Raw genomic sequence first — 15,626 nt, forward strand, 5'->3', positions numbered from 1 at the left:
GACCTGATGAACTGTGGGAGGACACCGAGAATACCATACTTGAAGAAAGCAAAAGGTCATTCAAAAGATGGAACAAATAAAAGTGGATGCCAGAAACGTCTCTGAAACTTGCTCTTCATCACACAGTAGCTAAAGAACATGGAAGAAATGAAGTCAAAAAGCTGAAGAGAAAATTTCAAAGGGCAACTTGAAAAGACAAAATGAAATTTTATATTGAAATGTGCAACAATCTAGTTAGGAATACACTCTACATATCTTAAACAAAATAACAAGAAAATAATTCAAGCCTCAAATTGTGATATTGAAAGATTATATGTGATGCAAAGGGCTTAAGTGGAGAGCAAATTCTTTGAAAATGATTAGGGAAAAGAATGTATGGGTGTGCTTTATACAAGTGATGTGTGTATATGTATGGATTGTGATAAGAGTTGTATGAGCCCCTAATAAAATGTAAAAAAAGAAAAGGGAAAAAAAGAAAATGATTAAGGCAAAGAATGTACAGATGTGCTTTATACAATTGATGTATGTATATGTATGGATTGTGATAAAAGTTGTATGAGCCCCTAATAAAATGTAAAAAAAAGAGAAAGATTATATGAACAAAATATTGAATGATGCAGAAAGCCTCAAAAGAAGATGGAAAGAGTATACAGTCACTGTATGCAAAAAAAATCAAAACAAAACAAAATGAGTCGATATTCAACAATTTCAAGAAGTAGCATATGAGCAAGAACCAATGGGACTGAATGCATTAGCCAAATATAAGGTTCCAAGACCTGATGGAATACCAATTGACATGTTTGAACAGGCTGATGAGGCATAGGGACCACTTGCTTGTCTAAGCTAGGAAATTTGGCTAACTGGTTGCTTGTGTATGCCAGGAAGTTTGGCCAACTGATTAGGAGAGAACCATATTTTTACCCATACCAAAGAAAAATGATGCAATAGAATATTCAAGTTATAGATTAATTAATACATGCTATTAATATAACATGCAAGTAAAATTTTGCAGAAAATCATCTAACAACAGTTGCAGCTTCCAGAGATTCAGTTGACATTTAGAAGAGGACTGGGAAAAAGGTTTATCATTGCTTGCTGTCAGATGGATCTTGGCTGAAAGAATACCAGAAAGATGTGCTATTTGTATGTTATTTACTATACTAAGGCATTTAATTGTGTGCATCATAGCAAACTTCGGATAACCTTGAGAAGAATGGTAATCTCAGAACATTAAATTGTGCTTTTGAAGAACCTGTACGTATATTAAGAAGTAGTTGTGCAAACAGAACCAGGAAATACTGTATGGTTGAAAATTAAGAAAGGTGTGTGTCAGATTTGCATCCTCTCCTCATCCTTAATCAAACTGTATGCTGAACATATCATCAGAGAAGCTGATTGTATGAAGAAGAATGTGACATCAGGATTAAAAGAAGGCTTATGCAGCCTGTTATATGCAGATGACACAACCTTGCTTGCTGAAAATGAGGAAAACTTGAAGCACTTGCTGATGCACATCAGGGATGGCAGCCTTCAGTATGGATTACAATTCAACTGTAAGAAAAACAAAAGTAGGTAACACAATAAACAGAAAAGATTGAAGTTGTCAAGGATATTTTCTTGTTTGAATCCACAATCAATGCTCATGGAAGCAGCAGTCAAGAAATCTAAAGAAACATTACATTGGGTAATTCTGCTGCACAAGGTCTCTGTAAAGCATTCTCAAGCAAGGATTCTACTTTGAGGCCTAAGGTGTGCCTGACCCAAACCATGATATTTTCAGTTGCCTCATATGCATGTAAAAGGTGGACATTGAATAAGGAAGACCAAAGACTTATTGATGCATTTGGATAGTGGTGCTGGAAAAGAATAGTGATAAAAGTTTAATATTTTGTTTTAACATTTGAGACAGGAAGCCAGTAAACCTGGATGGGACCCCCATCTAGGCCAGGTGGACTTAATTCAGCCAATTGGGTCAAACAGTATTGTTGACCACGCCTCCCAGCAGGGTGTGGGGGTAGGGGGTAGAAGGGTGGGGGAGGGATGGCGGGGGTTAGAGGGGTGGCCTGAAAAAGCCAGAACTGTGCCAGGGACTCTGTCTGGCTTGTTTTCCATTTACTGTAACACTGAAACTGCTTCTAACTTTCATAAAACTTACTTGGATCACAAACCAGGCTTTGACATGAATTCTTTCTCGTGCGAAGCCAAGGACCGAGGTATTTCTCTTCCACAAGAGAGACCTAACAGTTTTAAATTGAACATTTAGGTCCTTATCCAGTTTGGATTCGTTTTTGTGTAATATTTGACTCATCCATCCTGTTTATTTTTCTTCATGTGGAAATTCAATTTCCTTTATTGAAGAAGGTTGATTTTCTTTATCAAATGGACTTAGTACCTTTGTCAAAAATCCATTGGCCATTGTTATGTGAAGGAGGCTTGGGGGCATAATGAATGGATTGCCTGTAGGTGTGCATCCCAAGGTCAACTTCACCATCCTCTTCAATGGAGAAAGAGGAAGCTTTCTGCTTCCATAAATGTTTATAGTGTGTAAAACCCAAAGTGAGAGTTACACTCTGCTCTATAGGGTTGCCATGAGTTGGATTTGGGGGCCCTAGCTATAGTTTGGTTTACAGTTTGTGGGTTTATTAATAGACTCTCCATTCTACTTAGTGGTTTGTGTGCCTGTTCCACCACTCATCTGTCTGTTTGTTGTGCTGTGGTGTCTTGTCTGTTTCTGTGATGCTGGAAATTATATCATCGGTACTTACAATACCAGTATGGTCACCTATGGTCAGATTTCAGCAGACTTCATAGACTAAGACTAGGAAGAAGGATCTGGCAGACTTCTGAAAATATTAAGAAGGAAAACGGCCACTGAAAACATTGTGATTATCAGCAGAGCACTGTCTGATGTAATGCTGGAAGACCAACTCCTCGGGTCAAAAGACACTCAAAATACACTGGGGAAGAACTTACACAAATACCACCTTAATGATGTGTTTTCTTAGTAAAACGCTCAGGACCTTCATTTGCTGATGTGTGGCACAACATACAAGAAGTAGAAAGTGTTACAAAAAGTCAACAACAGCAATTGGAAGACTGAATAACTGATTTCTTTGAATGATGTCTTTGGTGAAGAATATTAAATATAATGTGGAGAATGAACACGTCTTGGATGAAGTACAGCTCGACTACTCAGAAGGCCGATGGTGAGACTTCGTCTCACATACTTTGATTATGCTATCAGGAGGGTCTAGTCTCTGGGAAGGGCACCATGCTGAGTAAAGTAGAGCCACCAAAAAGAGGAAGACCCTCAATGATATGGATTGACATAGTACTTGCAACAGAGTCAAACATAACACGTGAAGGTAGAGCAGTGTTTTACTGCAGCGAGGGTCTCGAATTAGAGTTCACTCAATGACATCTAAGGGCACTAACCACCGTGTGTGTGTGTGTGTGTGTGTGTGTGTGTGTGTGTGTGTGTGTGTGTTGTTATACCAGCACCTACTGGTTTCAATTACTATTGATTACTGTGGTTGTATAGTGTCTTTTAAAATCAGGAATTGTGAATCTTCATATATTGTTACTTTCAAATTTGCTTTAGCTATTTTGGGTCTCTTGTTATAACATAGGCAGTGGAGGAGGATAGCTTTGACTATTTCTGTAAAGAAGGCTGTTGGAATTTTGATTGGGGAGGTATCGAATCTACGGATCACTTTGAGTAGTAGTGACACCTTAACAGTATTAGATTTTCTGATCTCTGAACATGAAAGATCTTTTGTCTTCTTTAATTTCTTTTAGAAGTGTTTTATTGTCTAAATCTTTCACAACCCTGGTTCTATTTATTTCTATAATAAAATTCCTATTTTATTATCTAAAATATTATTGAAAATGATATGGTTTCATTTTTTTAATCATTTTATTGGGGCTCATACAGCTCATCACAATCCAAACATCCATCCATTGTGTCAAGCACACTTGTACATGTTGCCATCATCATTCTCAAAACATCTGCTTTCTACTTGAGCCCTTGATATCAGCTCATTTCCCCCTTCCTCCCCACCTCACCCTCCCCCATGAACCCTTGATAATTTATAAATTATTACTGTTTTGTCATATCTTACACTGTCTCCCTCACCCACTTCTACGCTGTCCATCCCAAGGGAGGAGGTTATATGTAGATCCTTGTAATCTGTTCCCCGTTCTCCCTCACCTTCCCTCCACTCTCCCAGTATCGCCACTCTCACCACTGGCCCTGAGGGGTTCATCTTTCCTGGATTCCCTGTGTTTCCAGTTCCTGTCTGTACCAGTGTATATCCTCCGGTCCAGCCAGATTTGTAAGGTAGAACTGGGATCATGATAGTGGGGGTGGGGGGGGCGGAGAAATATTCAAGAACGAGGGAAATTGTGTGTTTCATCATTGCTACACTGCATCCTGACTGATTTGTCTCCTCCCTGCAGCTGTTCTGTAAGGGGTTGTCCAATTAACCAAGGGCCCTGAACTCCCCCTCATTCACAGTGCTATTATTTGGGGGGGTGGCTCTTTTATGCTGGATACCTGATCCCTTTGATATCTTGTGATCTCACAGGATGGTGTGCTTCTTCCATGTGGGCTTTGTTTCTCAGTTAGATGGCCCCTTGTTGATCTTCCAGCCTATGGGACCCCAGATTCCATATCTTTAGACAGCCGGGCACCGTCATCTTACTTCACCATATTTGCTTATGCACCCACTTTGTCTTCAGCGATCGTGTCAGGGTAGGCTGATGTGTTTCTTCCATGTGATCTTTGTTGTTTCTGAGCTAGATGACTGCCTGTCTATCTTCAAGCCTTTAAGACTCAAGGTGCTATATAATTTGATAGCCGGGCACCATCAGCTTTCTTCACCACATTTGCTGTGCACCCATTGTGTTCACTAATCGTGCCAGGAAGGTGAGCATCTCACGCTGCTGAATTGTTAGAACAACCTGTTCTTGTGTTCAGGGAATACTTGATCAGGGGCCCATTGTCCATTCGTTTCTTTATACTAAACCTATAAGTATATGTACATAGATCTATTTCCCCCTCGTCGTATATAAATATATTCACATCTGTATATGCCTGTAGATATCTATAACTACCCACTGCCTCCTAGTTCTTTCCTCTATTTTTAAAAATCATTTTATTAGGGGCTCATACAACTCTTCTTTCCTCTATTTATTTGTACTTTCCTCTTGACCCACTATCATGTTCAGCCTTCATTTGTGTTTTAGGAATTCCTCTCTGTTATATTGCCCTTGATCCAGCCCTACCAGACCTCTTACATCCTCCTTGCCACTAATTTGGATCACTTGTTGTTACCTTGTCCCTGGGTTTGTTAACACCCACTTCCTTTCCACCACCTCCCCTTCTCCCATGTCCCCCAGGAACTGTCATCCATTGTTCTCTCTTCTGGCTTGTTTATCCATTTATCCCGCCTATCCCTTCCAGGCAGACATGCTATGTACCATCACAAGACTGAGTACAAGGAAGCAACAATAGATAGTAAAACAATAGCTACATCAACAACAACACCAAAAAACCCTATAAATAGTTTGGCATCTATTTGTTGCCCTTCAGGAGTGCTTTCCAGTTGAATCTGATGAGGTGCCATGCCTTGGCCCCACATCTATCTATCCCTGGGTATTGCATTGCTATGCTCCCCCGCCGTTGCTCTGCTGCATGCCCCCAGAGGCTGGCTTCAGTGTAGTGGGCTGTGGGTGGGAGGGAGGGACAATTCCTACATGTGTCTCTAGTGTCCCCAATGATGCTATGAGTCAGTGAGCAATGCTGTGTCCCGTGGTGAGGTTGGCTCTGTGATCATCTCTGTGCATTGCTGTTCTGAGCAGGAACATTGTCCACGGGGCTTGATTAGCCAGGATGTTCTTCCCTGTTTTTTTTTTTAACCTTTCTCCCCTCATTGGCTCCTGTGTGTTCTGATCAGACAAGTCCCTCTTCTTGAGCTGTAGTTTCAGTGCTGTCCTCTGAAGTGAATTCTTCTGGGGGTGGGGAGGGTGGTGCTGTACCACTTAGTTGGTAATGGGGCCGGCCCCTCAGGCCTCTCTATCTTCATGTCAGTGTGTTGTGTTCTTGTCTTAGAGCACTGGGTTGAAGTCTGGTCCCTCTTTCCCTGTGAAGACACAATCCACACCCTCCCCCTGTGTGGGTTAGTGCCCTGTTCCCTGGCAACCCGTGTCTTTTTTACCCCCACTCCTTTTTAGTGGGCTACATGTATTTTTCTCATCTCACTTTCTCATGTTCTTTATTTCTAAAAGTTACATAGTTTATGGATTTTTGCTTTGGCTCTTTAATATTGCTGAAACTTTTTCTTTGTATTTTTCAAATTTTAAAATTAAACTTACTTGACAAAACTCACAGTTTATTTACATCAAAACCAGAAAGGATCTACTAGGTAGTGTGGGGGATGACAGACAGATACCATGTAATCCCTTTTGTTCTAGAGAATTTACAAATGACTTCCACCAACACTTCTGAGGTGGGAGTATTTGTATTGGTAAGCACATTCCTTATTCTTTTCTCTCAGATAGCAAGGGGAAGTGGCAGCAGGGAAACTAATTTTGCTCTTCACTGAAGCAGGGAAGAGCAAAGATGCCACAATGGCAAATGCTTCCCATTTCCTGTTTGGCAGGCATCTGAGAGGTAGCCTGATGTTAAACCTCTTACAAGCCTACAGGCAGGATTTTTATGAGCACATGAAACTGCTGGTCAGTGGTTTAACAAGTTGTCTACTACATGGGAGTAAAGCAGGTTGTTTCCCCAAGGGCTGCAACATGTTGTCTCCTCTTGCGAGTAAATTAATGAGTATTGATCCTCTCAATTCTGCATCTCCTTACATCCCCAGGCTGCAAACAAGACCTGGGAGCTGACAACAAAATAGGTACTAAATCTTCTCTGTGTCGTGAGTACATTGATAGAATTGGGGACTCAGAATGAAGCAAAGCACACTAGTGCGAATCGAAGGTGATGAAAAACTAAGGACTGTGTTGAGACAGAACGATGTGTGCAAAGTTAGATGGAATCTGTGACTATGTTACACTGATCTATTACTTTGTCAAATTTTCATTTAATCACAGTTTCCTTTGAGATTAAGGGCAAAGACAATTTCTCTTAAAATAGTAGGGTTTTGTTTTGGGGTTTGTTTGTTTTGGTATAAAAAGCAAACAAACACCACTTCAGGGGAATAAAAAAACATTTTTGTTAAAATCTGGTGAGCACCAAGGATACTTTGTATTTAGAATCAGGTAGTAAAGCCAGGCTTTACTAATGATTTTATATTGTTCTGTCTTTACGGGTTATTTGACTTCTATGTGAATTCATTTTTATTTTATTCTAATCTATTCTGTGCAGTGTTTTGGAGTTTATAAACTGATTTGTTTTGTGGCATCATATAATCTAGCTTCTCAGTATTTGCTCAGCATATAGATTGAATTAAGTATAGTGAAATATTGAATAAGTGAGGTGAAAATGAATACATGAAGAATACTTATTGAATAAGTGTATATACCATGCTGAAGCACGTTTTCTAATTTGAAGCCACACATCGTTGTGTGAGCAGTTGCTAGAGGATTGACATCACGTGGTATTTTAAGGGAATATGCACAATATATGTATTTACTACAATAGCCACTCACTGCCAACTCCTAGTGACACTTTAGGACAGGATAGAACTGCTCATGTGAGTTTCCGAGACGGAAACTTTATGGACTAGCAAGTCCCTTCTTTCTCCCGTGGAGCAGCAGGTGGTTTCTAATTGCTGCCCTTGCAGTTAGCAGCCCAACTCATAACCAATACTTCCCTAGGTCTCCTTCAGCTAGCAGTAAACCACACCCAAACTCACCACCTCAAAGTGATGCCAATTCATATCGACCCTACAAGGCATGGTAAAATTACCCGTGGGTTCCCTTGTCTTTAACTGTTTATGGGAATAGAATGCCACCCTTTCTTTCATTTTTGTGTGTGATTACTTCTTATTTGTCTTGCCTCTAACATTTAAATCTGTTGGTACCAGATCATTTGCTTTGCTGGCCTCTAGGTTTCTCATTGCAGTATTTCATCTTTCTTAGATGGGTGCTTGAGACAGGATTCTCTCTGAATAAGCAGAGCCCTCCCCTCCCCCAACCTAAAGATTGGGGTTTGTTTTTTACTACATTTGTACTTTTGGAAGCTGCATCATTTCCTGGCAGACATTAAGGGCTCAGTGAGTTGAAAATTTGAATGAATGGATGGATAAGTGAAGTTACATGTCTTAATATAAAGTAGATTTTTGTTAAGTCTGAATAAAATGAGTGAATAACATACATCTCTGTTACTTTTTCAGGTGAATTTTGAAGTAATCACATCTGGACATCAAGGCTACCTAGCTATTGATGAAGTGAAGGTGTTAGGACATCCATGTAGTAAGTTGCCTCAATTTTTCTGAAAGCATTTAAATAAATGTCTGGGTATAACATTGGGAGCAATTCAGATGACAAGTGCAGAGAAGGCCCAAAAGTCTAAGGGAAATCATCTACGGGAAGATATCCCCTCATAAGTCTTCAGATATTTGTTTGTCAGACCAAGAGTCCTATGAAATGTGTGTCGTGTGTAAATGTATGTACCCACATGCCTTTTCCAGTGAAAATCACGGATGTGGAGTGACAGAATGCTGTGGTGTACATAAGGAGCTCATGTGGCATAGTGGTCATGCATCGGGTGACTAACTAACTGTGAGGTCAGCAGTTTGAGACCATCAGTCAGTCAGCAGGAGTACGATTAGGCTCTCTACTTCTGCGAGGGTTTACAGTCGACTTCTCGGTAGTGAATTTTGGTTTGTTGTGCTGGAACTTTGTTAAGGATTTATACATTTATTTATTGTATAACCTTAATTTTCCTTCTGAATAATACTTAGCCAATGCCATTGAGTAAATTCAGATTCATAGAGGAGCCATAGGAATGACCTGTTTTGCTTATTTTTAAAATTAGTACTTCTAATGGACAGTGGATAATGCATATCATTTTATTTTTAAAACTTAATGTGAACAACTATTAACAATTGATCATGCTGACATTTCAACTTATTTTCAACACTTTTCCCCCCTCCTTCCAATCTCAACTGTCCCTATTGCCCACTGCTTTTATGATCTTGGCTCTTAAAATTTACAGTGTGCAGCACAAATATACTTTAGCTGGTTTAAGCAGAGAGAAAATAACAAAAGATTTATTGAAAAGAAATATTTCTGGGAAGGTGGGTGATCCAGCCAAAGGTACTGACCAGGAAGCAGGAGTGAGTTTCTGTAGCCGATATCAGGGTGGACCTTATGCATTTGTGCTGAGGAAGCTGCCTTTACTTGCCAGTGATTGAGCACATCCCTCACGGTCTCTGCCTTTTCAAGGTCAGCCCAGGTTCGACCCCGAGTGTGGTTGGATTGTCATGTTGGGAAAGCTTGATCTTGTGCTCATTCCCCCTAGTGGGGCTGGTTCAGGGAAACAAGTTTTGGCTTTTTCAACTTTGCCGTTAGAATTGGGCCCAGACTTTCACCAGGACATAAAGAGTAAAGGCTTTTTCAACCCCAGAACAGAACTTTGGCCACTGGGTAAACAAAACACGAAAGATGTCTGTGTGTATGTTTGTGAATTTGTGTGTTAGTATTTATGTGTCAGTGTTTGTGTATTGTATATCTCATATTTACTATGTATTGGATGAAAGCAAGAAAGAAATGATGACCTTTTATAACTTCTGAAAAATGATCCCCAAATATATATGTCCCTGTTACTCTGTGTCCTTTTGTTTTCCACTTAGCATTATAATTTTTATGTTTGTTGTTGTTAGGTGCCATCAAGTTGGCTCCAACCCATAGAGACCCTACGCACAACAGAACAAAACATTGCACGGTCCAGCACAATCCTTAAAATTGTTCCTCTGACTGAGCCTATTGTTGCAGCCACTGTGTTACTTCTTCTTCTTGAGGGCCTTCTTAATTTTTCCACCCTTCTACTTTGCCGAACACAATGTCCTTCTTAGGGATTAGTCTCTCCTGACAGTACGTCCAAAGGAGGTAAGGCAAAGTCATGCCATCCTTGCCACTAAGGAACATCGTGCCTTACTTCTTCTAGTACACCAGCTTATCCTTTTAGTAGTTCTTGGGACTTGAAATATTCTTCTCCAGCACCACAATTCAGATTCATCGATTTTTCTTCAGTCTTCCTTATTCAGTGTTCAAGTTTCACATGCATATGATGCAATAGTGAATACCATGGCTGTGTCAGGTGTGCCTTAGTCCTCAAAGCAACATCCTTGCTTTTCAATACTATAAAGAGGTCTTTTGCAGCAGATTTACCTAAAAGCAATACATCTTTTGATCTCTTTAATTGCTGCTACCATGAGCATTGCTTTTGGAAAAATAAGCACATTATTATATTTTGAGGTCGATCCATGGTATTCTGCCATAAAATTATACCACATGTTTTTTTTCTTCTCTATGAGTATTTATGCTTCTTCATTTTTGTGTGATGAAATGTTTTTCTTCAGTGAATATGCTGCAGGTGCCTTTTGGTGTAATATGTGGCAGAGTATATTCTTAGAAGCAGATTTACTGGAGAGCAGGGTAGATACATTTTATATTTACTAAAATTTGCTGCCAAATTTCTATGAAAAGTGTTGGAGACAGTTTATTTTTCCACCAGGAACATATGGAAGTTTTATTTTTTTCTATATCTTTGCCCAAAATTGGTATTGTCAGGCTTAAAATTTGTTACTATCTGCTAGGTGGTAGCTTGCTTTATTTTTAGAATTCCTGGCATTAAAGAAAATTAGTTTTTTTCATTCATTCTTAGATCTCTGCTTGTACAACCATTCTCTTTATCTCTTTGGGTGAGTATGGTGATACAAGAAATGTATCATATTTATACTTGTAGGGACATGGCCAGCATTTTACTACATTGGTTTGAATAGGTCATTAGATCACCCTCAGTAGTAGCTTCAGAAAAGACCTACATGGTATTTTCTGAGGAGCGTGTTATAAGACAGTTGTCTGATGCCGTCCAAAGGAGTTGTGCTCTCTCTGCTCTTTATTTACCACCCTGGGGTTGCCACGGTCTCTGAGTTAGAGCCCTAGAGTCATCTTCATTACCAAGGCAGAAGTTATTTTTGTAGTCTGACACATTGGCCTTTTCTTCTGTGTCAACAAAACATGATTTTTTTAAAGTGCCCTTCCTCTTTTTAAATTTTTTTGAAAATTCATGAAAAAGAGCAATGCTATATACCAAACTAAAACAGCAAGGCAAATTTAGGAACTGAAATATCATTACCTGAGTTGAAGCTTACGAAAAATCATAAAAGTTTACCTTGGGCTTGCAAAAGTGCCACAAGATACTCTGTGTTCATACTTGTGCCATCTTTGGATTTAACATTTATTGTTGTTGTTTTTAGGTACCATCTTGTCTGTCCCAACTCATAGTGACCCAGTAAAGACCAGAACAAAGCATTACGCAGTCATGTGCCATCCTCAAGCATTGTTCTGTTTGAGTCCATTGTTGCAGCCACTGTGTCAGTCTACCTTGTCGAGGGTCCCCTTCTTGTTCCCTCCCTCTCTACTTGACAAAGCATGATATCCTTCTCCAGAGACTAGTCTTTCCTGGCAGCATGCTCAAAGTCCATACGGGTAGTTTTGTCACCCTTATCTCTAGGAGCATCAGCACCATAATTCAAAAGCCTCCTTCTTCAATGTCCAACTTTCACATGCATATGAGACAATTGGAAATGTCATTGTGTCAGGCATACCTCAAAGTAAACGCTTCACTTTTCAAAACTTTAGCGGTCTCATGCAGCAGATTAACCCAGTGCAATGTATTGTTTGCTCTTTTGACTGCTGCTTCCATAATCACTGAATGTGGGTCTAAGAAAAATGAAATCCTTGACAACTTCAATCTTTTCTCCATACATCGTGATGTTACTTATTGGTCTAATTGTGAGGACTTTGGTGGGTTGCCTTTACATTGAGTTGTAATGCATACTGAAGGCTGCAATCCTTGATCTTCGTCATTAGGAACAGTGGTATCTGTGTGCCTGTGTGGTATCTGTGGCACAAATGGTTAAAGCTCTCTTAGCCATTGGCTGAAAAACTGATTGGTGAGGCCATCCAGAGGCACCTCAGAAACCCTAGGGAGCATAGATCTTCTCCGATGCCATGTGGCCACCATTGATCAGAATCAATTGAACTGGTCCTTAGGAACCTATGTCGAGCACTCTACTGACAAATGCTAGGTCTGTTAGAGCCAACAGCACTCTTAAGACAGATACTGTTGCTGCACACAGTATAGATGTGATACTAGTGGCCAACGTTACACAGCTGATCTGTGTCAGAGCCCAGAGATTGACAGAAATTGACTATATTCTGTATCATGAGTAACCTGAGTTCTTCTTTCTATTTCTTCACATTATTCCACACAGTAGTTTTTCAGTAAAATATAAGCCATTGTATTTAAAGACCAAAGACTTAATGCCTGTCCTTCTTTCCAAGCTTCCTGATGGGTTCCTCCTGTAGTTTTGTCCTTCCTTCAGAGCCCAGCCTCCCAAGGTCACAGAAAACAGTGTAGGTGGCCTCTCTTTCAGAGAATGCAGGTGCTTACATGCACTCGGCTTTGGAAACTTCTATTACAAAACAGAAGTGCAAAACAGACTCTGTGCCAAGGTGATTTATGGTGCAACAGCTTTAGAACTGGAAGTTTTAAATGCTTTGGATGATAGCTCTTCTCTATTTGACTTTTTTTTAACCCCTAAGTTTATGAGGAAATATGGATATAAATATTTTAAATTTGGTCTTGACATTGGAAGCTTCCCAGGTAATATACTAAGGCAGCCCCTGTAAAAATTGTTAAGTAATAATCAATCACTTATTTCTAGTATGTGTGCTCATTAACTTTAAATCATAAAAGAGCATAAATGCAGGGTTTTTTAAAATCTAAAACTTCTCTTTCCAAATGGTGGCAAATGGTTGAACCTCATTAGTTCCCTATTAAGGCTCCTCTTTGGATTCAGATGGGTTTATCAGTCGACATTGGAAAAGTAGCTGTTCTGTAACTTGTACACAGTTGCTCATAAAATCAATTTTAATATAGTGACAATAAGATGCAAGATCAGCTTGAACTGCAGAAAAGACTATGCAGAATCAGCATCTTGCTAGCTTAAGACCACTTCTAATAAACATTGATAATTCTTGCATTTGGTATGCACACTGAAGTATATCTTGAATTTAGTTTAATAATCTTGGTAGTAGAAACTGAAAATGCATCTTACTAACTTCATACTTTGGTCTCCTGTTTTTAAATAGGTGTGAAATACTTGTCTCTGGGCACTGTTATTATTTTGTTCTATTGGTATATATTTCAGGACCTAGCAAGCCGTACTATATTCTAAACAGTTTCATTGCAGTATCATTCTCATATCATACAGCTCAAGCACTTAAAGTGTATAATCCTGTTTTTAGGATACATATACTCCTTACTTTCCTATTATCTAACTTTTTAGATTTATGATAACCCAAGTAGTGAAAAGATCTACATTGAAGATATATGCCTGGCACAAGTGAAAACCTAGATGTGAGGGTGAGAGTAACGCTGACTGAAGGCTAAATTTATGTGTCCATTTGGTGGCACCATAATTCCCAGTGGGTTGGCAGTTGTGTAATGATGTACTTTGGCACTGATGTAATGACGTCATTTGGCAGTTATGTAGTTATAAATTTTGTGATCTGATGCCATCCTCTATTTCTGCATAAGAAAGATTTTTGCACAATGATCTACTCTTTAGAACTGAACCCAGTCTATAAATGAAGAAGGGGTATACTTACAGAGTTGTGCAATCAGCAACCACAATTGATATTAGAGCATCCTTTTCATCCTAAAGAGAAACTCCATACCCAATAGCAGTCAATCCCTGTTCTTTCCAATTGTAGACCTCGGCAATAATTAATCCACCTTTTCTCTGTCATTTGCTTGATATCTACGTTTCCTTTTAAAACAGTCATGTTGCTGTTGTTCAGTGCCGTCAAATGAACCCTGTAACTAACAGAGCGAAACGCTGTGGAAGCCCAAGCCTTCCTAACAACTGTTCCTATTCCTGAACCAATTGCTTTATTCACTCTGTCAATCCGTCGCTCGGAGGACCTCCCTCTTTCTCACTCTCCTGTAACTTTACCAAGCACGATGTCCCTCTCCAGGCACTAGTCTCTGCTGACATTAAGACAGGAGTATGGAATGAGAAGTCTCGCCATCCTTGCCTCTTAAGAGCATCCAGGCTGTACTTCCTCCAAGACAGACCGGTTGGTCCTTTTAACAGTCAATATTCTCCTCTAACACCACAATTTAAATACATTGATTGATTTTTTTCTTTGGTCTTTATTCAATGTCCAATTTTCATATGTGTGTGAAGCAATAGAAAATAGCATGGCTTGGGTCAGGACACCTTAGTCCCCCAAGTAACATCTAATGCAGTGCTTCTCAACCTTCCTAATGACATGATCCTGTAATACAGTTCCTCATGTTGTGGTGACCCCCGAAACATAAAATTATTTTCATTGCTACTTCATAACTGTCATTTTGCTACTGTTATGAATCAGGAAGCCCCTGTGAAAGGGTCATTCTACCCCAAAGGGATTCTAATATCATGTGTCTTTTTGATCTCTTAACTATCGCCTCCATGAGCATTGATTGTGAATCCAAGCAAGGCAAAATCTTTTACAACTTCAACCTATCTTCACTTATCATGATGTCATCTATTGATCCAGTTGTGAAGATTTTAGTTTATTTACATTGAGATTTGATTTGATTTATAATGAAGGCTATAATCCTTTATTTCCATCAGCATGTACTTCAAAATTTACTGTCATTTAAATTCAAAGGAGCCCAGCTGGCATAGTGGGTTACTAATGGGTTGCTAACCTCAAGGCCACCAGCTCAAAACAGGACAAAGATGAGGTTTTCTACTCCCTTAAGTCTTAAAGATTTATAGCTTCAGAACAAAACAGAGGCAGATATACCCTGTCCTACAAAGTTGGAATTAACTCTCACTTGGAATTAACTCGATGACAATTAGTGCATTAAACCCAAAGGAACAGTTCTACTCTGCTCTATAGGGACATTATAAGTCAGAATCAACCTAATTATAGTGGGGTTTTTTTCATATATAAATGGTATTGTTTTCCATATTTACTTTTCAGACATCTCTTTGTTAGGATAGTGCAGAGGTAGAGAATGTCCACATTCAGGCTATATAAGGCCTGTGAAATCACGAATACCAGCAAAGGTCACAAAGACTAGGAGTCCCAGCCATTACATTAGGGGTGAGTTAATGAAATGTTTAACCAGTGTGGCCTTTGAATGATATTATACATATTCAAATGGCCTTTGGCAGAAAAAGGGTTCCCCACTCCTGGAGTAGAGGCATCAAACTGATTTTGTTATGTTGATATTGTACCCTGCCATGGTACTGAAATTTTCAAATTGTTCCTGTGGTTTTTTTAAATTAATCTTTGTGACTTTCTAGATCTTGGATCACATAATCTATAATACGAGTTTTACTTCCTCTTTTCCCATTCGGTTGTTTCTCATTTCCTTG

General features: G+C 39.4%; 1 protein-coding gene across 7 annotated transcripts in view; it reads left to right on the forward strand.

Moving 5' to 3' along the window:
* Window positions 1-15,626, forward strand: part of PTPRM (protein tyrosine phosphatase receptor type M) — a 901,381-nt gene that overhangs the window by 334,550 nt on the left and 551,205 nt on the right. For all 7 annotated transcript variants that reach the window (XM_075533118.1, XM_075533119.1, XM_075533122.1 and 4 more), the window contains one exon: window positions 8,352-8,430. In XM_075533118.1, coding sequence (XP_075389233.1) covers window positions 8,352-8,430 — 79 coding nt within the window. The remainder of the gene's footprint in view (window positions 1-8,351; window positions 8,431-15,626) is intronic.

Source organism: Tenrec ecaudatus, chromosome 15 (assembly GCF_050624435.1).
Source record: "Tenrec ecaudatus isolate mTenEca1 chromosome 15, mTenEca1.hap1, whole genome shotgun sequence".
Classification (NCBI taxonomy): domain Eukaryota; kingdom Metazoa; phylum Chordata; class Mammalia; order Afrosoricida; family Tenrecidae; genus Tenrec; species Tenrec ecaudatus.